The sequence below is a fragment of the Mobula hypostoma genome, chromosome X1, assembly GCF_963921235.1.
Source record: "Mobula hypostoma chromosome X1, sMobHyp1.1, whole genome shotgun sequence".
Taxonomy (NCBI): domain Eukaryota; kingdom Metazoa; phylum Chordata; class Chondrichthyes; order Myliobatiformes; family Myliobatidae; genus Mobula; species Mobula hypostoma.
The window spans coordinates 71,627,062-71,653,894 of record NC_086128.1 but is presented as its reverse complement, the minus strand read 5'-3'; the positions used below and the strand labels follow the sequence as shown (position 1 = coordinate 71,653,894).

At 49.0% G+C, this 26,833-nt stretch overlaps 1 protein-coding gene across 1 annotated transcript in view; it reads right to left on the bottom strand.

Annotated features, from left to right (window-relative positions):
* The window catches only part of cntnap1 (contactin associated protein 1), a 135,651-nt gene that overhangs the window by 36,568 nt on the left and 72,250 nt on the right, over positions 1–26,833 (bottom strand). The window contains exons 7-11 of the mRNA XM_063037194.1: positions 24,109–24,215; positions 17,924–18,046; positions 7,037–7,240; positions 5,559–5,715; positions 3,804–3,931 (exon numbers count right to left, since the gene is read on the bottom strand). Of these exons, the coding sequence (XP_062893264.1) occupies positions 3,804–3,931; positions 5,559–5,715; positions 7,037–7,240; positions 17,924–18,046; positions 24,109–24,215 (719 nt within the window). The remainder of the gene's footprint in view (positions 1–3,803; positions 3,932–5,558; positions 5,716–7,036; positions 7,241–17,923; positions 18,047–24,108; positions 24,216–26,833) is intronic.

The window sequence follows — 26,833 nt, the reverse complement described above, 5'->3', positions numbered from 1 at the left end:
CATGGCTGATTTACTATCCCTCTCAACCTTCTCCTGCCTTCTACCGGTAACCTTTGACACCCTGACTAATCAAGAACCTATCAGCCTCTACATCAGATATATCCAAACGACTTGTCCTCCACAGTCGCCTGCGGCAATTAAATTCCACAGATCACCACTTTCTTATTTAACAAATTCCTCCTCAAATCTGTTCTAAAGAGATGACCCTCTATTCTGAGGCTGTGCCCTCTGGCTGTAAGCTCCCTCACTACAGGAAACATTCTCTCCACATCCACTCTACCTGTGTCCTCTGGTCCTAGACTCACCTACTATAGGGAACATCCTCTCCACATCCACTCTATCTGTGTCCTCTGATCCTAGACTCCCCCACTATGGGAAACATCCTCTCCACATCCACTCTATCTGTGCCCTCTGGTCCTAGACTCCCCCACTATGGGAAACATCCTCTCCACATCCACTCTATCTGTGCCCTCTGGTCCTAGACTCCCCCACTATAGGAAACATCCTCTCCACATCCACTCTATCTGTGTCCTCTGGTCCTAGACTCCCCCACTATAGGAAACATCCTCTCCACATCCACTCTATCTGTGTCCTCTGGTCCTAGACTCCCCCACTATAGGAAACATCCTCTCCACATCCACTCTATCTAGGCCTTTCAATATTCGATGGGTTTCAATGAGATCTCTCCTCATCCTTCTAAATTCCAGTGAGTCCAGGCCCAGAGTCATCAAACGTTCCTCATACATTAACCAATGTCGGCATAACCTTTCTAAGCCATATCGGACCCTGGTCAGACCCCACTTGGAGTACTGTGCTCAGTTCTGGTCGCCTCAGTACAGGAAGGATGTGGAAACCATAGAAAGGGTGCAGAGGAGATTTACAAGGATGTTGCCTGGATTGGGGAGCATGCCTTATGAGAATAGGTTGAGTGAACTCGGCCTTTTCTCCTTGGAGCGACGGAGGATGAGAGGTGACCTGATAGAGGTGTACAAGATGATGAGAGGCATTGATCGTGAGGCTTTTTCCCAGGGCTGGAATGGCGAGCACGAGAGGGCACAGGTTTAAGGTGCTTGGAATTAGATACAGAGGAGATGACAGGGGTAAGTTATTTTTACGCAGAGAGTGGTGAGTGTGTGGAATGGGCTGTCAGCAGTGGTGGTGGAGGCGAATACGATAGGGCCCTTTAAGAGACTCCCGGATGGAAACATGGAACTTAGGAAAATAGAAGGCTATGGGAAGCCTGGGTAGTTCTCAGGTAAGGACATGTTCGGCACAGCTGTGTGGGCCAGAGGGCCTGTATTGTGCTGTAGGTTTTCTATGTTTCTATGATAAAAGGGTCCAAAACTACTCACAATACTCCAAATGCAGTCTGACCAATGCCTTATGAAACCTTGGTATTACATCCTTGCTTTTAGAGTCCAGTCCTCTCAAGATAAACGCTATCATTACATTTGCTTTCCTCACTATTGACTCAATCTGCAAATTAACCCTCAGGGGAATCCCTGCACTCCAAAATCCCTTTGCACGGCGGATTTCTGAGTTTGCTCCCCAGTCAGAAAATAATTAATTACATCTTCCAGGCTCAGAGAACTCGGCCCTCACCCTGCCTTGTGCAGCTGGATCCTGGACTTCCTGTCAGATCGCCGGCAGCTGGTAAGAGTGGGCTCCCTCACCTCTGCCCCTCTGACCCTCAACACAGGACTGTGTCCCTCAGGGCTGTGTCCTAAGCCCCCTCCTTTACTCCCTGTATATCCAGTGACTGTGTCTCCACCCACAGCTCAAAACTGCTAATTAAATTTGCTGATGTCTTGCCTCCCTTTCTCTTCACCACTTACACCTCGGACTTCAACTACTGCACAGAGTCTTGTCATCTTCAGAAGTTTTCGGATGACTCTGCCATAGTTGGATGCATCAGCAAGGGAGATGAGGCTGAGTACAGGGCTACAGTAGGAAAATTTGTCACATGGTGTGAGCAGAATTATCTGCAGCTTAATGTGAAAAAGACTAAGGAGCTGGTGGTAGACCTGAGGAGAGCTAAGGTACCGGTGCCCCCTGTTTCCATCCAGGGGGTCAGTGTGGACATGGTGGAGGATTACAAATACCTGGGGATATGAATTGACAATAAACTAGACTGGTCAAAGAACACTGAGGCTGTCAGAGCCGTCTCTATTTCCTGAGGAGACTGAGGTCCTTTAACATCTGCCGGATGATGCTGAGGATGTTCTACGAGTCTGTGGTGGCCAGTGCGATCATGTTTGCTGTTGTGTGCTGGGGCAGCAGGCTGAGGGTAGCAGATACCAACAGAATCAACAAACTCATTTGTAAGGCCAGTGATGTTGTGGGGATGGAACTGGACTCTCTGACGGTGGTGTCTGAAAAGAGGATGCTGTCCAAGTTGCATGCCATCTTGGACAATGTCTCCCATCCACTACATAATGTACTGGGTGGGCACAGGAGTACATTCAGCCAGAGACTCATTCCACCGAGATGCAGCACTGAGCATCATAGGAAGTCATTCCTGCCTGTGGCCATCAAACTTTACAACTCCTCCCTTGGAGGGTCAGACACCTTGAGCCAATAGGCTGGTGCTGGACTTATTTCATAATTTACTGGCCTAATTTACTTTTTACTATTTAACTATTTATGGTTCTATTACTATTTATTATTTACGGTGCAACTGTAATGAAAACCAATTTCCCCCGGGATCAATAAAGTATGACTATGACTATGACTGATTGGTCTAATCTCAAATAATAATGAGCCAGTCTACAGAGAGGAAGTCATCGCCCTGACACAGTGGTGTCAAGAAAACAACCTCTCCCTCAATGTCACAGAAACAAAGGAGCTGGTTGTGGATTACAGGAGGAATGGAGACATCAATGGATCTGGGGTTGAGAGGGTGAACAGCTTTAAATTCCTCAGCATAAACATCACCGAGGATCTCGCGTGGTCTCTACCCACCGGCTGTGAGGTGATAAAAGCACACATCAGACGGTTGAGGAAGTTTGGTGTGGCCCTCCATATCCCAAGCACTTTCTGCAGGGGCACAATGGAGAGCATCCTGACTGGCTGCATCACTGCCTGGTATGGGAACTTGTACCGCTCTTAATCACAGGACTCTGCAGAGAGTGGTGCGGACAGCCCAGCGCATCTGTGGATGTGAACTTCCTACTATTCAGCACAGGGACCCGAGTCACCCCATTCTCAATCTATTCCAGCTGCTACCAGCCGGGAAACGGTACCGCAGCATAAAAGCCAGGACCAACAGGCTCCGGGACAGCTTCTTCCACCAGGCCATCAGACTGATTAACTCATGCTGATACAATTGTATTTCTGTGTTATATTGATTGCCCTCTTGTACATAGTAATTATTATAAATTGCACATTTAAACGGAGACGTAACATAAAGATCTTTCACTTCTCTGAATATACAGGATGTAAGCAATAAAGTCAATTGAATTCAATTCAATTCATTCCAAACCGCCGACATATAAAGAAATGGTCCCAACACCGACCCCTGCGGAACACCACTAGTCACCGACAGCCAACCAGGAAATGCTCCCTTTATGCCCACTCTTCGCCTCCTGCCTTTTCAGCCAATCTCAACCCTGGAATCTAGTCCAGGATCTAGTTCCCTCCGTCCTCGTCTCGGGGGCTTCACCGAATTGCGTGCTTATACTTGTGGGACAGATTGAGATGAGGACCTCTGACGCATGTTGTACAAAATCTTTCCGGACCTTTGACCCGAGTCTAGGTTGCGCCCCCCCCCCCCCCACTGGTGCTCGCTGGACCATAATACTCACCATCACCATAGCAACGCAGAGGCCCCACTCTGAACCTGGCCTCAGAACCTGTTCTATTTGTGTCAGCCACGACCACCTTGGTAACTGGCAGATCTTGCTTGTGTTTCAGCCAGCCTTGGTCCGACTGCCTGTGGGAGCGAATGAAAGAGGCAGAAAATGGAGACGCGCAGAGACAGAGAGAGAGGCATGAAGAGCCGCGGGCGACGCGAGGCTTCGGGTGCTGAAGCATTTCAGTACAGACCAGCTCAGTAATTTAACGCCAGGCTTTGGCAAGAGGAGGCCACGCTGGATAACAGCGAGATCGCTCCTGGCTTACTGGTGCCATGTCACCTTGCCCTCTGCGCGTACCCACCGTCTACGGAGACGGCCCGCAGTTCTGGGCGTCCTGCTGCATTGCCCAGGGCCACAGGGCCGGCAGCGGGCCCGCGGAGTTCACCCGGGCTGCTGGGAAAGCCAGCGATAACGCGGGAGCTAAATCCACCCACGGCGCAGGAGAGAACCCGCCCTCAGGGGCTCGGGGTGCCCATGGGTCAGACTGGTTAAGGGGGAGGCAGAACCACGGGGAATTCGGCGGACTTACAGTCCACGGGTCCCGTTACCGGGGTTGAATTTCTCAACTCCGGTTTGAACGGCTGGAAGCCGCGGAATTCATCGCCACAGGCGGCCGTGGGGGGCAGAGTCATTGGGCACATTTAAAGCGGAGGTTGATTAGTCGGGGCGTCAGAAGTTGCGCGGGGGAAGGCAGGAGAACGGGGTTGAGAGGGGTAATAGCCATGATGAAATGGCGGACCAGACTCGATGGGCCGAATGGCCTAATTGTGCTCGTGTGACCTTTTTGGAATTTGAGTGCCGAGCCCATGGACTGAATTCACGCATCACCACCGCCCCCTCCCGGGGGTGGGGTCTCTGATCAAAATCAACAGAAAACCTTGGGTTACAGACACCGGACGCAGTGGACACAGACGCCGGGGGTCCGGGGAAGAAGGGGAGCCGGTGAGGGGAGGGAGTAAGTTCTTCCCTAAAGGCTGGGGCTTCGGGAGGCATTGTCAGGATCGGGGCGGGGTGGTGGGGAGGCAGAGCCCTGGGAGCGATCCCACGGTCCCGGGCTGACCGGACAGCTCGGTAGGGTGGCGAGGCCCAACTGCAGTGGCTCCTTGGACTGCGTGGAAACATAGAACGCCTGCAGGACAATACAGGCCCTTCGGCCCACAATGCTGTGCCGAACTTTAGAAATTACCGAGGGTTACCCATAGCCCTCTATTTTTCTAAGCTCCAGGTACCCATCCAGGAGCCTCTTAAAAGACCCATGTGGTTCCTTGCCGTTCTACCTACGGATTCCGCCCCCCGCCCCCGACCCCCCCCACCCCCCGGGGGAGCAGGAGTTGGGGCCCGGCTGTCACGTGAACCACACCGCTGCAGTTTCCCGGGGTGACGTTGGAAGAGCGGGGAAACACCCCGCAGCCAGTAACCCGGGTTCGGTTCCCGCTTCTGTCTCTAAGGGGAGGTGTCCAGTCTCCCAGTGCAGAGACGTACGGGTTGGCAGGTTAGTTGGTCGCAGGGGTGTAATTGGCCGGATGGACCTGCTACTGCGATGTACCTCTGACATAAAATTTAAATTAAATTAAAAATCTCTCGCGCTCGGTTCCGTGAACATTCAGCGTGTGGCGTGAGTGTGGGTGCAAACCCCGACCGCTGTCTCTCCCCACCACCCCCGCCCCCCCTCCCCCCCGTCGGGACGCCTGCGAGTGGGCTCACCATTGCTTGTAGTCTGCATCGCAATTGCAGTAGTACTTCGGGTCAGTGCAGTCTCTCCTCATGCCGCAGGAGCAGCGCTGGGTGCCCGGGCTGGCGCCCCCCCAGTAGAAATGCTTCTCGGAGCCGCGGCCCAGCCACCAGCTGAAGGGCAGTCCGGCTGTCAAGGCAGGGGGTCAAAGGCAGAAGTTGTCAGGAGCCGGGAGGGGGCTGCCCCGCGGCGTGACACAGACGTTACGGCAGGAGAGAGAGGGTTGTACATCGGCTGGCCCTGTCCCGCCAATCCTGCCTCACCCGAACCCTTGCCCGCTCTGCTCCCGACCTCTCAACCCCCAATACTCTAAATATCGAATGGCACCGCCTGCGTCTGCGCGGAAGCTGCAGGGTCAAAGGCCAAGTCCAGGGTCAAGGGCCAAGTCCAGGCGAGGGTCACTACGGTGGGCTGCAGTCAAAGCCCAGACAGCCAGCGTACTCCGACCAGGCAAGTGGGGGACTCTGAAGTGAGACCTGTTCTAGAAAGATCCTTGAAGAACATAGCTTGCTCTTTGCACAGCGAGGGGCCGCCGGAGACGGACGAGGTGGGAATAACGGGCGGATGCGGAACGGCTAAGGGGGGCAACTGCTTTACCATCTTCAGGTGTCAGCTTGTGGGCTCAATTAAATTTAAACAACTGATTAACATTGCAAATACGGAATTCAAACAGCAACTGTGCAATTTAGCAAATGATCAACTGAGGAGCCAATTCTGAGTGTCAATGGCCGTTTTCTGTTCGTAGACGAGAACAGTCTGGCTGACAGAGTGGCCCACGCTGGTCTCCTTGGGCACACTAAAATGAAGTTCGTTTGAGCTGGAGGCGTGCGAATGCCCTGGGATTAGAGGCCACACCGGGAGCACTGGGCGCAGTATACGATCCCAACAGACTCACAGGTGAAGTGTCGCCTCACCTGGAAGGACTGTCTGGGTCCCTGAGGGGAGGAGGTGTAGGGGCAGGTGAGGCACTCGTGCACGTTTCACTGTACGTTTCAGTCAATAGGAATCAGAAATCTGAATTGATGCAAAACCCGCCACGGCTTTTCCGGTTCCCAACCCACTCCCGGTGTACTCCACTAATCCTAACTCCGCTACGGTTGACCTAAAGCGCTCTTATCACGGCATTGGGTGAAATAAGTCCCGAGGAACGTGGCGTTGCCCCGTGCATCCCCACCGCTAAACTTACACGGTCTGTTCGGTAGCCGGGACCTGGGACACGACCCCCACCGACCCACTTACACGGGCTGTTCGGTAGCCGGGACCTGGGACACGACCCACACCGCCCCACTTACACGGGCTGTTCGGTAGCCGGGACCTGGGACACGACCCCACCGCCCCACTTACACGGGCTGTTCGGTAGCCGGGACCTGGGACACGACCCCCACCGCCCCACTTACACGGGCTGTTCGGTAGCCGGGACCTGGGACACGACCCCCACCGCCCCACTTACACGGGCTGTTCAGCAGCCGGGACCTGTAACACGAGAAGAAGATCCTCTGCTCGCAGTACTCGGCCGCCATCGTGATCGCGGAAATCTCTTCCTCGGTGTTGTTGTAATACTGGATTGTCCCCACGTACGGCATCTCCAGGGTCGAGCCCGTCACCTTGGTCTCCTGTTGCTGCAGGTGGTAAACGACTGTCCAGGCTTGGTTCTCTGTCAAAACAGGCCAGCGGGTCGGAGGCTGCCTCTGCAAACCTCTCCCACCCCGCCCACCATGACCTGACGAGTTCCCCCTTTGCTGACCTGGTCCGAGACTGGCCAAACCTGACCTATGACCACAACCAGCTCTGAACTGACCTGACAGTAACACTGCCCAGATTCCCAACATCCACCACTTCAACAGCTTGACCCCAAACCAACTCCCCCCACCCCCCACGCAATCTGACTCCGTCACTTCCCGCAACCCACCTGGCCTCCTAAAGCCCCTTCCAATCTAACACGGGTCGAAGTCCCCATGTAGACCATGCAATTACACTGCGGGAACAGAATTAGGCCCTTCGGCCCATAGAGTCCGCCCCGCCATTCCATCATGGCTGATTTATTATCCCTCTCAAACCCCCGTTCTCCTGCCTTCTCCCCGTAATCTTCGACACCCCCTTTTCGATCAAGAACCTATCTTTCTCCGCTTTACACCCAGTCACTTGGCTTCCACAGCCGTCTGTGGGTAAGAAATCCATAGGCTCGCCACCCTTTCTCTGAGGAAAATCCTCCTCATCTCTGTTCTAAATGGACGTCACTGTATTCCGAGGCTGTGCCCCCTGGTCCTAGACTCTCCCGCTACAAGAAACACCCTCTCCCCGTCCACTCCCTTCAGGCCTTTCAGTATTCGATAGGTTTCAATGAGATCCCAACCCCACCCTTATCTTCTGATCTGAAACATAGAACCATAGAACCATAGAAACTACAGCACAGAAACAGGCCCTCTGGCCCTTCTTGGCTGTGCCGAACCATTTTCTGCCTAGTCCCACCGACCTGCACACGGACCATATCCCTCCATACACCTCCCATCCATGTATCTGTCCAATTTATTCTTAAATGTTAAAAAAGAACCCGCATTTACCACCTCGTCTGGCAGCTCATTCCATACTCCCACCACTCTCTGTGTGAAGAAGCCCCCCCCCAATGTTCCCTTTAAACTTTTCCCCCCTCACCCTTAACCCATGTCCTCTGGTTTTTTTCTCCCCTTGCCTCAGTGGAAAAAGCCTGCTTGCATTCACTCTATCTATACCCATCATAATTTTATATACCTCTATCAAATCTCCCCTCATAGAAACATAGAAACCCTACAGCACAATCTAGGCCCTTTGGCCCACAATGCTGTGCTGGGCATGTACTTGCTTTAGAAATTACCCTCAGTAAACTTTGAATTGAGCCCGTAATAGCTTCCAAAGCTGCTTTGGTAGTCGCAGTAAAAATAATATCCGGTCAAACGGTAATATTTCAAGAGGTTGGAGAGAAAAGTAAATTAGGAGCACCAGGAGGGAGCTGTTACCCCGTCAGCGGCCGGGAGTTTCAGCAGCTCAGAAAAGAAATCAGCGCTGAAATTAAACAAATAGGTACGAAACTAGAAGATATTCAAGCAATTCTAACCGAGCATGACAAGAAGATAAAACAACATGAAGATGTTATTACTATACTGGACGAGAGAATGGATGATATGCAGAAGCTGTATGAAAAACAATCCAAGTCTAACGAAATAATGAGACAGAAGATTATTGATTTGGAAAACAGAAGTAGGAGGAACAACTTATGAATCTTGGGACTTAAAGAACAAATGGAAGGAGATAATCCTAAAGAATTCTTTGCAAACCTTTTAATGGACTTATTCCCTAATATTACAAAGTCTCTGCCTTTGATTGACCGTGCCCACAGGTCGCCTATCTACGGATCGACTTCAAAATCAAAACCGATATCAGTCATTATATGTTTCCATGAATTTCAAATAAAGGACCCTCTGATTCGTGATGCCCGTGGAAAAGGTACGATTGACTACCAGGATCAAAAGATTTGTATTGTTGAAGATTTTTCATCAGAAGTCATGGCAGAACGTGGTAAGTTTTAAAAAGTTATGGCGGAGCTATACAGTCAAAATTTTAAACCCTCTCTTCGTTCTCCGGCTCCATTGAGAACGACATTGGAAAATGGATTATTTAAATGGTTTTATACGAAGGAGCAGAAGCAAGAATTTTTAGACTTGAAAAAAATGACTGTATACATATATTGAATAGATTAAAAATCTTGCAAAAACAGAAACACTACATATTTAAAAATGACTGTTTAATATTTTTCAGTATGAATAATTGCTATCTCTGTTTGATAAACCAGTTTAAGCTTGTTTTCCACTGTATATTATTTAGTCTTGGTTGAAGCAGTAAATAACCTTGATTTCTTTGGAGCGGTTCGAACAGGCTTTCTAGGGGAATGTATTTAGGGGAAGTAGATAGCGTTGTTCTTTGACCGGTTTTCTCTCTTTGGGAGAAGGGAGGGGGATGGGAAGTTCTTTTTTCTTGAAGCTGATTTGGGAATCTGGTCAATTCTGTTGCTTAGTTAATATATCTCAAGGTTTATTATTTGGGTTTGATATATATTCTTCTGATAGTTACCTTTCTTATAAATAGTTTTTAAATGGATCAAAGCATTAATTTACTTATTTTTAACGTGAAAGGTCTAAATCATCCCGTGAAAAGAAATAAGATTTTTGCCTATATTAAAAAACTTAAGGTACCAATCGTTTTTCTTCAAGAAACCCATGTACGTAAGTGTGACAATTCATGCTTTTTTAATCGATGGAGAGAATCTCATTTCCATTCCTTCTTTTCGGGCCAAAGCTAGAGAGGTTTCGATCCTTATAGATAATAAAGTAATTTCTGATACTAATGGGTGTTTTGTTATAGTATCAGGGAAACTAAATAACAAATTAATGGTATTTGCCAATGTATATGCTCCGAATATAGATGACCCAGATTTCTTTGAGCGTTTTTTTTTTCATTTTTGCCAGATCTAAGTCTGTACTCATTGGCGATGTGTGGAGACTTTAATTTTGCTTAATCCAGTTTTAGATCGTTCATATTCTAAACCAATGGTACCAAATAAATCAGCTGTGTTTATTAAATGTTTTTAAATGAAATATGGTGTTATTGATGCTTGGCGTTTTTTTCATCCAGTAGACATATTCCAGGATTGATTATTTTTTTTTATTGATAGCCAAATAATTCCACTATTTCGATCCTGTGAATATAAAAAGATTGCTGTTTCAGATCACGCTCCTGTGTTTCTATCTTTACATCTCCCTGGTCTTCTTTAAACAAATAGATTTTGGCAATTTAATCTAACTTTCTCATCTGATAAAGATTTTTTAAAGTTTATGGAGAGACAAATTACTTTTTTTTGAAGAGAATACGTTAGAGGAGACTTCTAGTCTTATCAGATGGGATGCCTTTAAGGCGTATATTAGAGGACAAATTATTTCTTATACTGCAAGTATTAAGAAAAAAGTTAATAAAGAGAGAAGTGATTTAGCTAATCAGCTGAAACAATTAGACCAAGAGTATGCCTTCGCTCCAGAACCTGCCTTATATAAAAGACGTGTTGAAACAAAAACTAAATATGATCTCCTTCTAACTTATCTAATTGAAACCCAACTCTTAAAAGATAAAAGTCAATTTTATATTCATGGAGATATAACAGGTAAATTATTGGCTGATCAAATTAAAACCTTTATAGCTAAACAACAGATTAAAGAAATATGCAAAGCTAATAGTGACAGGACAACTGATTACTTAGAAATAAATGATACTTTTAGAGAATTTTACTCTAAACTTTATAGTCCTGAATCTTCTAAGGATAACACTGTAATGAACAATTTTTTTAGATCAACTAAACATTCCTACAATTTCTGCCGACAACAGAAAATTGTTGGAACAACCTATTTCTTTTGAGGAAGTTGTTGAGGCTGTGTGCTCATTACATTTGAGGAAAACTCCAGGTCCAGATGGATTTTGTGGAGAATTTTATGGAGAATTTTACAAGACCTTTCCTCACTGCTCATGGTCCCTTCTAGCAATCTCCCACTCTGCTGTTTACCTCAGGAACTGGGCCTCAATCCCCTCGCTTATTTTCCAATCAATCCCAGATTCCACTAACTACCCACACCTGCTTTCCATCAGAAAATTCAGGATAAAGACCCTGTGATCACAACAAGGAGCTACCAGTTTGTTGGTCGACTCCGAGTGTGAGTAACCTCGTTTCATGGTTCTTAGGACCGTCAGTTCTAAATCTAGCATCGCTCCTGGATCCTCTCCAAACACAAGACTTTGGGCAAAGACTCTCCTGGACACCGATTCCACGCTCGCTACGGCAATGACGCCTCCCGACTCTGCCTCCGCGCCCGTGTTCTGCACTTGGGTTCGTCCACCGCTCCGCCCGTGTAACAGAACGAACTGGCCATAATGAACCCAGCGGACACGGACCCCGTACAACAGGCCCTCGCCAGCCAGGGCTACCCGCTGGGCGCCCACGACCAACTACTTAGGGAGGTCACGGAAGACCTTCGGACGCTGTCCACGAATGTACGGAGGGGCAGTGAGCAGGTGGACCGACTTTCCGCTTCCCTGTCTCCGTCCCCTCCAAGAACCCCGACTACCCAAACCCCACCGCTCGGGATGGCGTCGCCCCTGGGATCAGCAACACAGGCCCCTCGAGAGTCGTACGTACCCGAGCCCGAACCCTACGCTGGGGACCTAGGGTGGTGCCGGGCCTTCCTGTTACATTGCTCTCTGGTCTTCGAGCTACAGCCACGTACCTACACTTCAGATCAATCCAAGATTGCGTACATCACGGGACTGTTACGAGGGGATGCCTTGTCTTGGGCAACCGCGGTACGGGATAACCGACCAGCGGTTTGTTCCTCCTTCCTTTCCTTTGTTGCTGGAATGAGGAAGGTCTTCCAACCACCCATTCGCGGTAAGGGCGCCGCTAAACGCTTGCTGACTCTTTGTCCATCCAGTTCCGAACCTTGGCCGCAGACTCCGGGTGGAAATGACGAGGCCCTACGGGAGGTGTTTCAACCAGGGTCTCTCGGACAAGATAAAGGATGCACTGGCAGCGAGGGATGACACGGACTGTCTGGGCTCTCTGATCTCGCTAGCCACTAGATTAGATAATCGACTTCAAGAACGGCTGAGAGAAAGAACCAGTCGCCCCACTCCTCGGGGAAGAACGTCCACCTTATCCGTCTCAGCCAGCCTCCCCTCCCCAGCGGCTCCAAGTGTCACTTCTGCTCCGACCGTCCCCACCCCCTGGGGGAGGAACCGATGCAGCTGGGACGGAACCATCTCTCCCCGGCCGAACTACTTCGGAGGTGGAGAGCTGGGGATTGCTCCTATTGCGGCCAGCCAGGACATTTCCGGGATACCTGCTCTCAACAGCCAAAAGGGAAGGCTCATCAGGGAAAAGGGGGTCCTGGTGAGACGGACGATACTCCCTTCAGCCCCCCAGACTCGGATGCAGATCCCGGCTACTCTGAATTACCAACGACAGTCCCTGTCCCTATCCGCTTTGGTGGATTCCGGTGCCGAGGGCAATCTGCTGGACGAAGAGATAGCCACCAAGGCCGGAATACCTCGCGAGCCTCTAACCAACCCCCTGGAGGCCCGGGCCCTGGACGGAAAACTGCTGGCTCGGGTGACCCACTGTACGCCGCCCCTGACCTTGATCCTATCCGGCAACCATCGGGAGGAAGTACGATTCCGTCTCATTCATTCACCTCAAGCCCCGGTAGTTCTAGGGTATCCATGACTGACCCAACACAATCCCCACATCGACTGGTCTACCGGGAGGATAGCCAAATGAAGCCCGTCTTGCCATGCCAACTGTCTGCGGTCAGCCCCTTCTCCCAGAGAAGCTACCGCGACCCCGCCGGTCCCGGAACCCCTTGATTTGTCCCGAGTCCCCACAGAATACCATGACCTGGGACAGGTATTCAGTAAACAACGGGCCCTGTCCTTGCCTCCGCACCGCCCATATGATTGTGGCATCGACCTTCACCCCGGGGCCTGGCTACCCACCAGTCGCCTTTTTAACCTATCCTGACCGGGGAGAGAGGCCATGGAGAAGTACATTAGCGAGTCCCTCACAGCGGGCATTATCATACCTTCATCCTCCCCGGTAGGCGCCGGTTTGTTCTTTGTAGAAAAGAAGGACGGGTCGCTTCGTCCTTGCATTGATGACAGAGGCCTGAACACTATAACAGTTGAGAATAAGTACCCTCCACCCCTCATTAGTTCGGCTTTTGAACCACCGCATGGAGTCACTATCTTATCAAAGCTGAGCCTTCGCAACGCCTACCATCTAGTCAGGATGAGGGAGGGGGACGAGTGGAAGACGGCCTTCAATACATCTCTGGGCCACTTCGAATATTTGGTCATGCCGTTTGGCCTCACCAATGCTCCCGCCGTCTTTCAAGCCTTAATCAATGACCTACTGAGGGACTTCATCAATCGGTTCGTATTCGTTTACCTCGATGATACCTGATATTTTCTAGCACCCCCCCCCCCCCCAAGAACACGATCATCATGTCCGTCAAGTCCTCCAGAGACTGCGGGGGAAGCCAGTTATTTCTAAAGGCGGAGAAATGTGAGTTCCGCGTTCCTTCGGTCAGCTTCCTGGGTTGTATCATTGAGAGCGGGCAGGTGAGAGCAGACCCCCGAGAAGATCCGAGCACTGGAAGAACAGAAACACGAGGAAATCCGCAGCTGCTGGAAATGCAAGGAACACCCATCAAAGTTGCTGGTGAACGCAGCAGGCCGGGCAGAATGGCCTAGGCCCACAACCCGCAGACAACTTGAACGATTCCTGGGGTTTGCAAACTTCTACCGCCGATATATCAGAGACTACAGTCGAGTGGCGGCCCACACCCCTTACCCGGCTTACATCGCCTACTACCCCCTTCTGTTGGGACTCCGAAGCTGACTCGGCGTTCACCGACCTGAAGAGGCGTTTCACCTCCGCTCCCCATCCTGGTCCGTCTGGACCCAGCCCGTCAACTCATTGTCAATTCATTGCAGTCCTGTCCCAACGATCAAGTTCGGACGAAAAGCTTCACCCCTGCGCCTTCCATTCTCGCCGACTGTCCCCCGCCGAGCGGAATTACGACGTGGGGAATCGGGAACTGCTGGCGGTCAGGCTAGCACTGGAAGAATGGAGGCACTGCCTGGAGGCGGCAGAATAACAGGTTGTGGTGTGGACTGATCATACAAATCTGGGGTATATTCACACCGCCAAACGTTTGAACTCCCTCCAGGCCCATTGGGTATTAATTTTTTGGACGGTTCAAGTTTTCCCTCAACATACCGTCCAGGATCCAAGAACGGGAAGCCGGACGCGCTCTCCCGCCAATACGACTCCAAGGAGAACACGTCCAGCCCAGGGTGTATCCTCCCACCATCCTGCCTGGTTGCCACCCTCACGAGTCCAAAGCCACGAGTCACGAGTGCCCGTGTTCTGCACTTGGGTTCGTCCACCGCCACGCACCTGTAACATTTATGTTTCTTCGGATTCATTTAACTCGGGCAGACTCCCTCAATCTTTTTATAAAGGTTCTATTTCTCTGTTATTGAAAAAGAATAAAGATCCAACTGAATGGTCTATAAGAAGAGCAATTTCTTTACTTAATGTTGATACTAAGATCCTATTTAAAGTTTTGGCCCATAGGATTGAAAATATTGTACCAGCTGTCATTTCTGATAACCAAACTGGATTTATCAAAAATCGATATTCTCACTTTAATATCCGTCGGTTATTAAATGTTATTTATTCTCCTTCTGACATGATATCGGAATGTGTGGTATCCCTAGGTGCTGAGAAAGCGTTCGGCAGAGTTAAATGGAATTATTTATTTAAAATTTTAGAAAAATACAATTTTGGACCCGTTTTCATTCAATGGATTAAATTATTTAGCTCCTTCCGCTAGGGTTATCACCAATTCTCATAATTCCAAACCATTTAAGCTGCAACGTGGCACTAGACAAGGCTGGCTATTGAACCCTTTGCTTTTAGAACCCTTAGCCATTGCCTTTCGAGAATCCAATGATATCACCGGTATTTTAAGGAGAAACACTATTCATAAAGTCTCACTGTATGCTGATGATCTGCTGCTATTTATTTCTAATGTTGAGACTTCATTACCCCACGTGCTTTCTTTACTCTCCTGTTTTAGCCAGTTCTCAGGTTATAAATTAAACCTACATAAAAGTGAACTTTTTCCTTTGAATAATTTGATACCAACAAATTCTCGCCTTCCTTTTTTTAAAATTGTAAGAAACCAATTTACCTACTTAGGTGTAACAATCACCAAAAAGAAAATGTCCTTGCCCCATTGAATCAGGTAAAAAGGATACCATCAAATTGGTCGCTTCTCTCGTTATCACTGATTGGTCGAATCTGCTCTATCAAAATGAATATATTACCTAAATTTATACTGTATATCTTTTTCAGGCATTGCTGGGTTTTATTCCTAAATTATTTTTTGATTCTCTTGACTCTATTATATTTTATATATGGAAAAATAAGCATTCTAGATTAAACAAAATGCATCTTCAGAAAGATAAAGTATGGAGGATTAACCTTACTAAACTTTAGATTTTATTATTGGGCAGTTAACATAAGAAATCTTACATTCTGGTTATATTATATAAATCACGAGGATTGCCCAATGTGGGTTTTTTTAGAGGCTAACTCTGTTAATAAATTCTCTATTATTTCTCTTCCTGGATCCTCACTCACTTTGTCTTTGAGCAAGTTAAATGATAATCTGGTAGTTAAACACACTATGAGAACTTAGATACATTTCAAAAATACTTTGGCTTATTGAGCTTTCTCTTTCGAGTCCCATTTTTTTCTAATTGTTTTTTAAAACCCTCTGTGATTGTGGCTTTTAAAGAATGGGATAGATTAGGTATTAAATACTTTCAGGACTTGTTTGTAGAGGGAAGTCTTTTTTTGTTTGAACAACTGTCAACTAAATATAGTTTACCCAAAACTCATTTTTTTTGATACCTACAAATAAGAGATATTTTATGCTCTCAAATAAGTACATTTCCTAAAAGTCCTGATAAGAATCTACTAGATGTAATCTTTAATTTGAAACCTTTTTATAATGGATCTATATCTAATATTTTAATATGTTGCTGAGAAGTGTTCCTTTAGATAAAATTATAAATCTTTGGGAACAAGATTTACAGACTTCAATTTCTGAGGAAACTTGGGATCAAATTTTTAAATTGGTTAACACTTCATCGTTATGTGCTCGCCACTCTCTCCTACAATCTAAAGTGGTCCATGGAGCCCATATGACCAAGGATAAGTTGTCTCGTTTTTATTTAGATGTATCTCCTTATTGTGATAAATGTAATAATGAAGAAGCTTCACTCATTCATGTGTTTTGGACATGCCCGAGTCTTGGAAAATATTGGAAAGAAGTATTTCAAACTTTCTCGATACTTTTTAAACTAAACTTTAAGCCTCGTCCTTTGACCGCTTTATTTGGTATTGTTGGAGGAAAGGATATTATTTTGGAGTCATCTGACTTGGACATTTTGGCTTTTATTTCTCCTATGGCCAGAAGGATGCTCTTGCTTAAATGGAAAGATGTGGCCCCTCCTATTCACACCCAATGGTTACATGATGTGACGTCATGTTTAAATTTAGAGAAGATTCGATGTTCAATCCCTGAATCTAGTCGAGACTTTCAAACATTGTGCGAACATTTTCTGAATTATTTTCAAAACCTTTGATTTGCTGTTAAAACACAGATGATGACTAATAATTTTTTTCCTTTTTTTCTTTACTAATCAGCTTCGGTCTTGGTAATGGGTTAGATTTTTTTATGATAAAATTACTATATTTCAATATTACAAATTAATTAACCTGTATGAATATAGGGTAAGGAGTCTTTATATGCAATTTAGTATAATGTATTGATATATTTTTTTCTGTACTTTTTTTTGTAAATTAACAAAAATATTGGAAAAGGAAAAAAATTACTTGGGATTACCCATAGCCTTCTATCTTTCTAAGCTCCATGTACCTGGCCAGGAGTCCCTTAAAAGACCCACCTCCACCACTGTCACCGGCAGCCCATTACACACACTCACCACTCTCTGCATAAAAAATCTTACCCCTGACATCTCCTCTGTACTTACTTCCAAGTACCTTAAAACTGTGGCCTCTCCTGTTAGCCATTTCAGCCCTGGGGAAAAGCGTCTGACTATCCACACGATCAATGCCTCTCATCAACTTATACACCTCTATCAGGTCACCTCTCCTCCTCTGTCGCTCCAAGGAGAAAAGGCCGAGTTCACTCAACCTATTCTCATAAGACATGCTCCCCAATCCAGACAACATCCTTGCAAATCTCCTCTGTATCCTTTCTATGGTTTCCACATCCTTCCTGTAGTAAGATGACAAGAATTGAGCACAATACATCAAGTGGGGCCTAACCAGGATCCTATATAGCTGCAATATTACCTCTCGGCTCTTAAACTCAATCCCACGATTGATGAAGGCCAATGCACCAAATGCCTTCTTAACCACAGAGTCAACCTGCGCAGCTGCTTTGAGTGTCCTATGGACTCGGACACCAAGAATCTTCTGATCCTCAACACTGCCAAGAGTCTTACCATTAATACTATATTCTGCCATCAGAATGAACCACTTCACACTCATCTGGGTTAAGTGAAATGGGGGCATCTCATTGAGGGAGCTGGGATCAGGCAGAGACAATGGGGAGAGGACTACAGCCCATCGATGGCTGGACGGTGAGCCGCTGCGCACAGTTACCTGTGATGATGCAGTACACGGTGAAGGGTCTAGCTGGACCACTGCCATCAGGGTCAATGGTGTAGTTCCCCGACTGTCTGACCCCCTGCCTCCAGTATCCGTCACACGATTCCGGGTAGAGAGCTGCCGAAGTTTCAGGTCGGAATGGAGAGAGAAGGAGGGCACGATTAGTGCCACGACGTGTAAAGGAGGAAGGGCGAGTTAATTGTACCACGGCAGACAGATAAACAGGCGAGAGGCCGAGGAAAGCACTGCCCTATCACACAATCCCAGACCAGGGACACAACCATGATCTCAACCTCTGCCCAATCAGAAATTCTTGGTGGGCCCAGTTCCCAAAGTACAGCTGCCACACGACGCGAACCGCGCCTTGGGAATGTGCTGAGTTATGCCTCATTGTGTGGAGACACTCCTGGTGTAGGCTACCACCCAGAGACCACAGGGAAGAGGACTAGAATTAGGAGGCAATGCTGAGGCTCTATAAGGCATTCCACAGACCACACTAGGAGGATCATGAGCAGTATTGGGCACCTTACTTATGAAAAGATGTGCAGGCATTGGAGAGGGTCCAGGGAAGTTCATGAGAATAGTTCAGGGAATGAAAGGGTTAATACATGGGGAGCATTTGTTGTCTCCGGGCCCAGACTCAGTGGAGTCAAGAACCAAAGGGCACAGATAGAGTGGATGTGGAGAGGATGTTTCCTACAGTGGGGGAGTCTATGACTAGAGGACACAGATAGAGTGGATGTGGAGAGGATGTTTCCTACAGTGGGGGAGTCTAGGACCAGAGGACACAGATAGAGTGGATGTGGAGAGGATGTTTCCTATAGTGGGGGAGTCTATGACCAGAGGATACAGATAGAGTGGATGTGGAGAGGATGTTTCCTATAGTGGGGGAGTCTATGACCAGAGGATACAGATAGAGTGGATGTGTAGAGGATGTTTCCTACAGTGGGGGAGTCTAGGACCAGAGGACACAGATAGAGTGGATGTGGAGAGGATGTTTCCTATAGTGGGGGAGTCTATGACCAGAGGATACAGATAGAGTGGATGTGGAGAGGATGTTTCCTACAGTGGGGGAGTCTAGGACCAGAGGACACAGATAGAGTGGATGTGGAGAGGATGTTTCCTATAGTGGGGGAGTCTAGGACCAGAGGACACAGATAGAGTGGATGTGTAGAGGATGTTTCCTATAGTGGGGGAGTCTAGGACCAGAGGACACAGATAGAGTGGATGTGGAGAGGATGTTTCCTATAGTGGGGGAGTCTATGACCAGAGGACACAGATAGAGTGGATGTGGAGAAGATGTTTCCTATAGTGGGGGAGTCTAGGACCAGAGGACACAGATAGAGTGGATGTGGAGAGGATGTTTCCTATAGTGGGGGAGTCTAGAACCAGAGGGCACAGCTTCAGAATAGAGGAATGTTCATTTAGAACAGAGATGAGGAGGAATTTCTTTAGCCAGAGGGTTGTGAATCTGTGGAATTCATCGCTACAGATGGCTGTGAAGGCCAAGTCTTTGGGTCCACAGCATTCTAAAGGGGGAGTGTGAACAGCCCGAAGTCCTGGTGCATATTGGCACCAATGACGTGTGGGGGGAACTGGGGTAGGCCGCGAAGAGAGAATTTTGGCAGTTAGGTGAAAAGCAGGAACTCCAGGGCTGAAATCCCGGGATTGCTGCCTGTGCCTCTCTAGTGAGGGTAAGAATAGGACGATTTGACAGGTGTATGTGTGGTCGAGGGACTGGTGCAGGTACAGGGCACCAGATTTCTGGATCACTGGGATCTCTCCTGGGGAAGACATGACCTGTAGAAAAGGGACGGGTCACACCTGAACCCGAGAGTTCGGTGGGGTGGGGGAGGCGGTGAACCGGTATCCTTGCGGGCAGGTTTGCTAGAACTGTTGGAGAGGGTTTAGTCTAATTTGACAGGGGGATAGGAAGCTGAGTGATTGAGCTCTGAGTGGGGCAGTTGGTAGACAACTAGGTGCAGAGTTGTGTGAGGCTCTCTGGAAGGACGGGCAGATGACCGGGCAAAACTGCTGTCAGCCGGATGAGTTGCAGGGTTACTTGAGGACAAAATCAAACAGGCTGATGAATACAGGACTGAAGGTGTTATATTTGAAGGCACACAGCATACGGAATAAGCTCGATGATCTTGTAGCGCATTTAGACATTGGCGGGTATGACGGTGTTCGCATCACTGACTCGTGGTTGAAGGAAGATCATAGTTGGGAGGTTAACACCCAAGGATACACATTATATCACAAGGACTGGCAGGTGGAACAGAGGGGGCAGGGCGGTTCTATTGATAAAAGATGAAATCAAAACTTTCCAAAGAGGTGGATAGGATAGGCAGATTTAGAATCCTCGAGGATAGATTTAAGAAAGTACAATGACACCAATGGGAATGATATACAGAGTTCCAAACGGTAGCCATGATGTGAGCTACAAATTACAATGGGAGATGGAAAAGGCATGTCAAGAAGGCAGTGTTACGATCGTCATGGGGGGCTTCAATATGCAGGCGTTTTGGGAAAAGCAGGTTGGTGCTGGAACCCAAGAGAGAGAATTTGTACCATGCTTATGAGAAGGTTTTTAAAGCAGCTTGCGGGTGAGCCCACGAGGGGAAAGGGTATTCTTGATAAGGTGCCGTGTACTGAAACAGAATTGATTAAGCAGATTAAGGTAAAGGAATTGTTGAGCAGTGATCATAATGTGATAGGATTCACCCTGCAGTTTGAGAGGGAGACGCTAAAGTCAGGTGTATCAGTGTTACAGTGGAGTAAAGGGAATTACCGAGGCCTTGAGAGGGGAGCTGGCCAAAGTTGATTGAAAGGGGACACTAGCAGGGATGATGGCGGAACAGCAATGGCTGGAGTTTGTGGGTGATAGTCGGAAGGTGCAGGATAGATACATCCCGACGATGAAGTATTTGAAAGACAGAATGAAGCAACCACAGCTAACAATGAAAATCAAATGAATATAAAATCAAAAGATAGGGCATATAATAGAGGGAAAAATTAGTGGGAAGGTAAGGGATTGGGAAGCTTTTAAGAACAGCAGAAGTTTAGTTTTAATAAATATTCCGTGTCAGCCTTCACCGTGGAAGACTCTAGCAGAACGCCAGAAATGTAAGAGTGTCAGGGGGCAGAAGTGAGCGTCATTGCTGTTACTAAGGAGATTCTCCTTGGGGAGCTGAAAGGTCTGAAGTTAGATAAACAGCTGGATGAGATGGACTACACGCTGAACAGATCGGGGACGCAGTGGTAATGACCTTTCAACAATCACTAGATTCTGGAATGGTTCCTGTGACTGGAATATTACAGACCCCACTTTTAGGAGGGAGGGAGGCAGAAGATTATAAATTACAGGCCAGTTAGTCGGACTTCTGTGGCTGAAAGACATTGGAGTCCATTATTAAGAATGAGGTCTCAGGGTGCTCGAAGGGACATGATAAAATAGACCATAGCCAGTATGGTTTCCTCAAGGGGAAATCTTGCCTGACTAATCTGTGAAACTCTTTCAGGAGATAACAGGTAGGATCGACAAAGTAGAGATAGTGGATGTTTTTATTTGGATTTTTCAGAAGACCCCTAACAAGCTACTGCACACATGAGACTGCTTAACAAAATATGAGCCCGTAGAATTACGGGGGAAAGTTGTTAGAATGCAGAGACGATCGGCTGACTGGCAGGAAGGAAAGAGTGGGAATAAACTGGAATTTTCCTGGTTGGCTGCCGATGACTAGTGGTGTGCCGCAGTGGTCCGTGCTGGGATCGCTTCTTTCATACGTCAATGATTTGGATCAAGGAATCGATGGCTTTCAGTCTCGGTTTGCGGATGATATGGAGACAGGTGGCAGGGGGAAGTAATCAGGAAACAGGGAGTCTGCAGCAGGACTTAGACTGATTGGGGGGAATGGGCAAAGAAGTGGCAAATGGAATGTAATGTTAGCAAGTGCATGATCATGCTCTTTGGTACAAGGAACAAAGACGTGGACTAGTTTGTAAATGGAGGTAGAGTTAAAAAAGTCATAAGTTCAGGTGGACTTGGGAGACCTTGTACGGGATTCTCTGAAGATTAAGGAAAGAGAATGGAGTGTTAGCATTCATCTCCAGAGGACAAGAACACAAAAGTAAGGGAGCAGTGCTGAATCTTTATCGGGCATTGGTCGGACCACAGGAAGAGTACTGTGGCCAGTTTTCAGCCCCTTATCTAAGAATCGATGTGCTGTCTTTGGAGAGTTCACAAGAATGATTCTGGGAATGAAAGGGTTAATGTGTGAGGAGAATCTCACTGCAGATTAGAAGAATGGGGTGGGGGGGGGATCTCATTGAAATCTACTGAATATTGAGGGGTCTGGATAGAGTAGCGAATAGGTTTCCTACAGTGGGTGAGTCCAGGACCAGAGGACACAGACAGAGTGGATGTGGAGAGGATGTTTCCTATAGTGGGGGAGTCTAGGACCAGAGGACACAGATAGAGTGAACGTGCAGAGGATGTTTCCTATAGTGGGGGAGTCTAGGACCAGAGGACACAGATAGAGTGGATGTGGAGAGGATGTTTCCTGTAGTGGGGGAGTCTAGGACCAGAGGACACAGATAGAGTGGATGTGGAGAGGATGTTTCCTGTAGTGGGGGAGTCTAGGACCAGTGGACACAGTTGGAGTGGATGTGGAGAGGATGTTTCCAATAGTGGGTGAGTCTAGGACCAGAGGACACAGATACAGTGGATGTGGAGAGGATGATTATTTCTGGTGGGCGAGTCTCGGACCAGAGGACACAGATAGAATGGATGAGGAGAGGATGTTTCCTGTAGTGGGGGAGTCTCGGACCAGAGGGCACAGATAGAGTGGATGTGGAGAGGATGTTTCCTATAGTGGGAGAGTCTAGGACCAGAGGACACAGATAGAGTGGATGTGGAGATGATGTTTCCTGTAGTGGGGGAGTCTAGGACCAGAGGACACAGATAGAGTGGATGTGAAGAGGATGTTTCCTATAGTGGGGGAGTCCAGGACCAGAGGACACAGATAGACTGGATGTGGAGAGGATGTTTCCTATAGTGGGGGGAGTCTAGGACCAGAGGACACAGATAGAGTGGATGTGGAGAGGATGTTTCCTGTAGTGGGGGAGTCTAGGACCAGAGGACACAGATAGAGTGGATGTGGAGAGGATGTTTCCTGTAGTGGGGGAGTCTAGGACCAGAGGACATTGATTCAAAATGAAGGGACATCCTTGCAGAAAAGAGATGAGGATAGTCAGTGGGTGGTGAGTCTGTGGAATTCATTGTCACAGGCAGCTGTGCGGGCAAAGTTATTGGGTATATTTAAGGTGGATGTTGAGTCTCTGATTAATCAGGGCTTCAAAGGTTACAGGGAGAAGGCAGGAGAAGAGGGTTGAGAGGGATAATAAATCAGCCATGATGGAATGGCGGAGAAGACTCGATGGGCTGAATGGCTGAATTTTGCTCCCATGTCGTACAGACTGATGGTGGAGCACGCTTCGGGGACGGGCCGAGCGGAGTGGATGCGTCAGAGTCGGAGCCCCTTGCCCACTCCCACCCGCCGCCGGGCAGGGCAGGCCGCGATTGCCCACTCCCACCCGCCGCCGGGCAGGGCAGGCCGCGATTGCCCACTCCCACCCGCCGCCGGGCAGGGCAGGGCAGGCCGCGATTGCCCACTCCCAACCGCCGCCGGGCAGGGCAGGCCGCGATTGCCCACTCACACCCGCCGCCAGGCAGGGCAGGCCGTGATTGCCCACTCACACCCGCCGCCGGGAAGGGCAGGGCAGGCCGCGATTGCCCATTCCCACCCGCCGCCAGGCAGGGCAGACCGTGATTGCCCACTCCCACCCGCTGCCGGGCAGGGCAGGCCGCGATTGCCCACTCCCACCCGCCGCCGGGCAGGGCAGGCCGCAATTGCCCACTCCCACCCGCCGCCGGGCAGAGCAGGGCAGGCCGCGATTGCCCACTCCCACCCGCCGCCGGGCAGGGCAGGCCGTGATTGCCCACTCCCACCTGCTGCCGGGCAGGGCAGGGCAGGCCGCGATTACCCACTCCCACCCGCCGCCGGGCAGGGCAGGGCAGGCCGCGATTGCCCACTCCCACCCGCCGCCAGGGCAGGGCAGGCCGCGATTGCCCACTCCCACCCGCCGCCGGGCAGGGCAGGCCGCGATTGCCCACTCACAGTTGTGACAGGTGATGCCTTTGTAACCCGTTCTCTCACAGTTGCAGGAGAAGCTCTCAGCAGTCTGCTCGCAAATCCCATCGTGCTCGCACAGGTTCGGGGTGCACCTGCCAACAACACGAAACCAGTCGGACTGAGACAATGACCCGCAGGGGCTGCCCCGTATCCAGCAGGATGCTTACGAAGAAATGTGTGTAACGGTACAGTCGGTGTTCATTCAGACCCAGGGATCCCCAACCCTCTTTATGCTACAGACCAATACCACCATGCAAGGGGGTTGGTAGATTCCAGGTTGGGAGCCCCTAATTTGGAGTGAGGGTGACTCACAGAATGGTGACAGGTGGACGAGGGCCACTGGTCCCCTCCAGTCTGTGCTTGCTCCACGAAGAGTCAATCCAGCAAGACCTGGGCAGCACTGTCTCCCTCCAAACATGTCCAACTCCCCCTCCAATACCTCCCAGCGCCCGGGCCATTCTTCGCCTATCATCTGCCTTCCCTGCCTGAGAGCTGTTTATTCATGCCTAGGCCAACTGGGTAATGAGCTCCCCGAGCTTGTGCAGGGTGCTGGGCTTCGAGGTTTCTGGAGACACCCGAATCAGGTTAATTGTCATCTTATCACGAGTTGCTAACCCCGGTGCTTTCTGTTTAATCTTCCTAGGTTCTTTTTCAGACTGGCCTGGGTTTTCACTGCTCCGTGATTATCTAAGTGGACTCCTGATGAGCTCTTATCGTGGGGTCCTAGCTTTAGGAATGTGTCATCTTGCGGAGTCGCCCTGCCGAGCCACCGATGTTTCGCGGGAAATTTTATAAATGCTTCATGAACCCCAGTTGCTATCCCTCCACTCTATCTGTGCCCTCCGGTCCTAGACACACCCTCTACAGGAAACATCCTCTCCACATCCACTCTATCTGTGTCCTCTGGTCCTAGACTCCCCCACTATAGGAAACATCCTCTCCACATCCATTCTATCTGTGTCCTCTGGTCCTAGACACCCCACTATAGGAAACATCCTCTCCACATCCACTCTATCTGTGTCTTCTGGTCCTAGACTCCCCCACTATAGGAAACATCCTCTCCACATCCACTCTATCTGTGTCCTCTGGTCCTAGACTCCCCCACTATAGAAAACATTCTCTCCACATCCACTCTATCTGTGTCCTCTGGTCCTAGACTCCCCCCACCACAGGAAAGATCCTCTCAGCATCCACTCTATCTGTGTCCTCTGGTCCTAGACTCCCCCACTATAGGAAACATTCTCTCCACATCCACTCTATCTGTGTCCTCTGGTCCTAGACTCCCCCCACCACAGGAAACATCCTCTCAACATCCACTCTATCTGTGTCCTCTGGTCCTAGACTCCCCCACTATAGGAAACATCCTCTCCACATCCACTCTATCTGTGTCCTCTGGTCCTAGACTCCCCCACTATAGAAAACATTCTCTCCACATCCACTCTATCTGTGTCCTCTGGTCCTAGACTCCCCCCACCACAGGAAAGATCCTCTCAACATTCACTCTATCTGTGTCCTCTGGTCCTAGACTCCCCCACTATAGGAAACATTCTCTCCACATCCACTCTATCTGTGTCCTCTGGTCCTAGACTCCCCCCACCACAGGAAACATCCTCTCAACATCCACTCTATCTGTGTCCTCTGGTCCTAGACTCCCCCACTATAGGAAACATCCTCTCCACATCCACTCTATCTGTGTCCTCTGGTCCTAGACTCCCCCCACCACAGGAAACATCCTCTCAACATCCACTCTATCTGTGTCCTCTGGTCCTAGACTCCCCCACAATAGGATACATCATTTCCGCATCCACTCTATCTTTGCCCTCTGGTCGTAGACTCCCCCACCAGAGGAAACATTTTCTCCACATTCACTCTATCTCTGGTCCTAGACTCCCCCACGATAGGAAACATCCTCTCCACTTCCACTCTATCTGCGTCCTCTGGTCCTAGACTCCACCACTATAGGAAACATCCTCTCCACATCCACTCTATCTGTCCCTTCCAGTCCTAGACTGCCCCACCATGGGAAACATCCTCTCCACATCCATTCTATCTGTCCCTTCTGGCCCTGGACTCCCCCCACTTTCAGAAACATCCTCTCCACATCCACTCTATCTGTGTCCTCTGGCCCTAGACTCCCCAACTATCGGAAACATCCTCTCCACATCCACTATATTATGATGCAGTGGCCATTACAGAGACTTGGCTGGCACCAGGGCAGGAATGGAGTCTCAATATTCCTGGATTTCAGTCCTTTAAAAGGGATGGGGGGGGGGAGAGGGGAGGAGGGGTGGCATTACTGGTCAGGGATACTATTTCAGCTACAGAAAGGGTGGGTAATGTAGCAGGATCCTCTTTTGAGTCAGTATGGGTGGAAGTCAGGAACAGGAAGGGAGCAGTTACTCTACTGGGGGTATTCTATAGGCCCCCTGGTAGCAGCAGAGACACAGAGGAACAGATTGGGAGGCAGATTTTGGAAAGGTGCAAAAATAACAGGATTGTTATCATGGGTGACTTTAACTTCCCTAACATTGATTGGCACCTGATTAGTTCCAAGGGCTTAGATGGGGCAGAGTTTGTTAAGTGCGTCCACGATGGATTCCTGTCACACTATGTGGACAGGCCGACCAGGAGGAATGTCATACTAGATCTAGTACTTGGTAATGAACCGGCTCAAGTCACAGATCTCTCAGTGGGTGAGCATCTGGGGGAC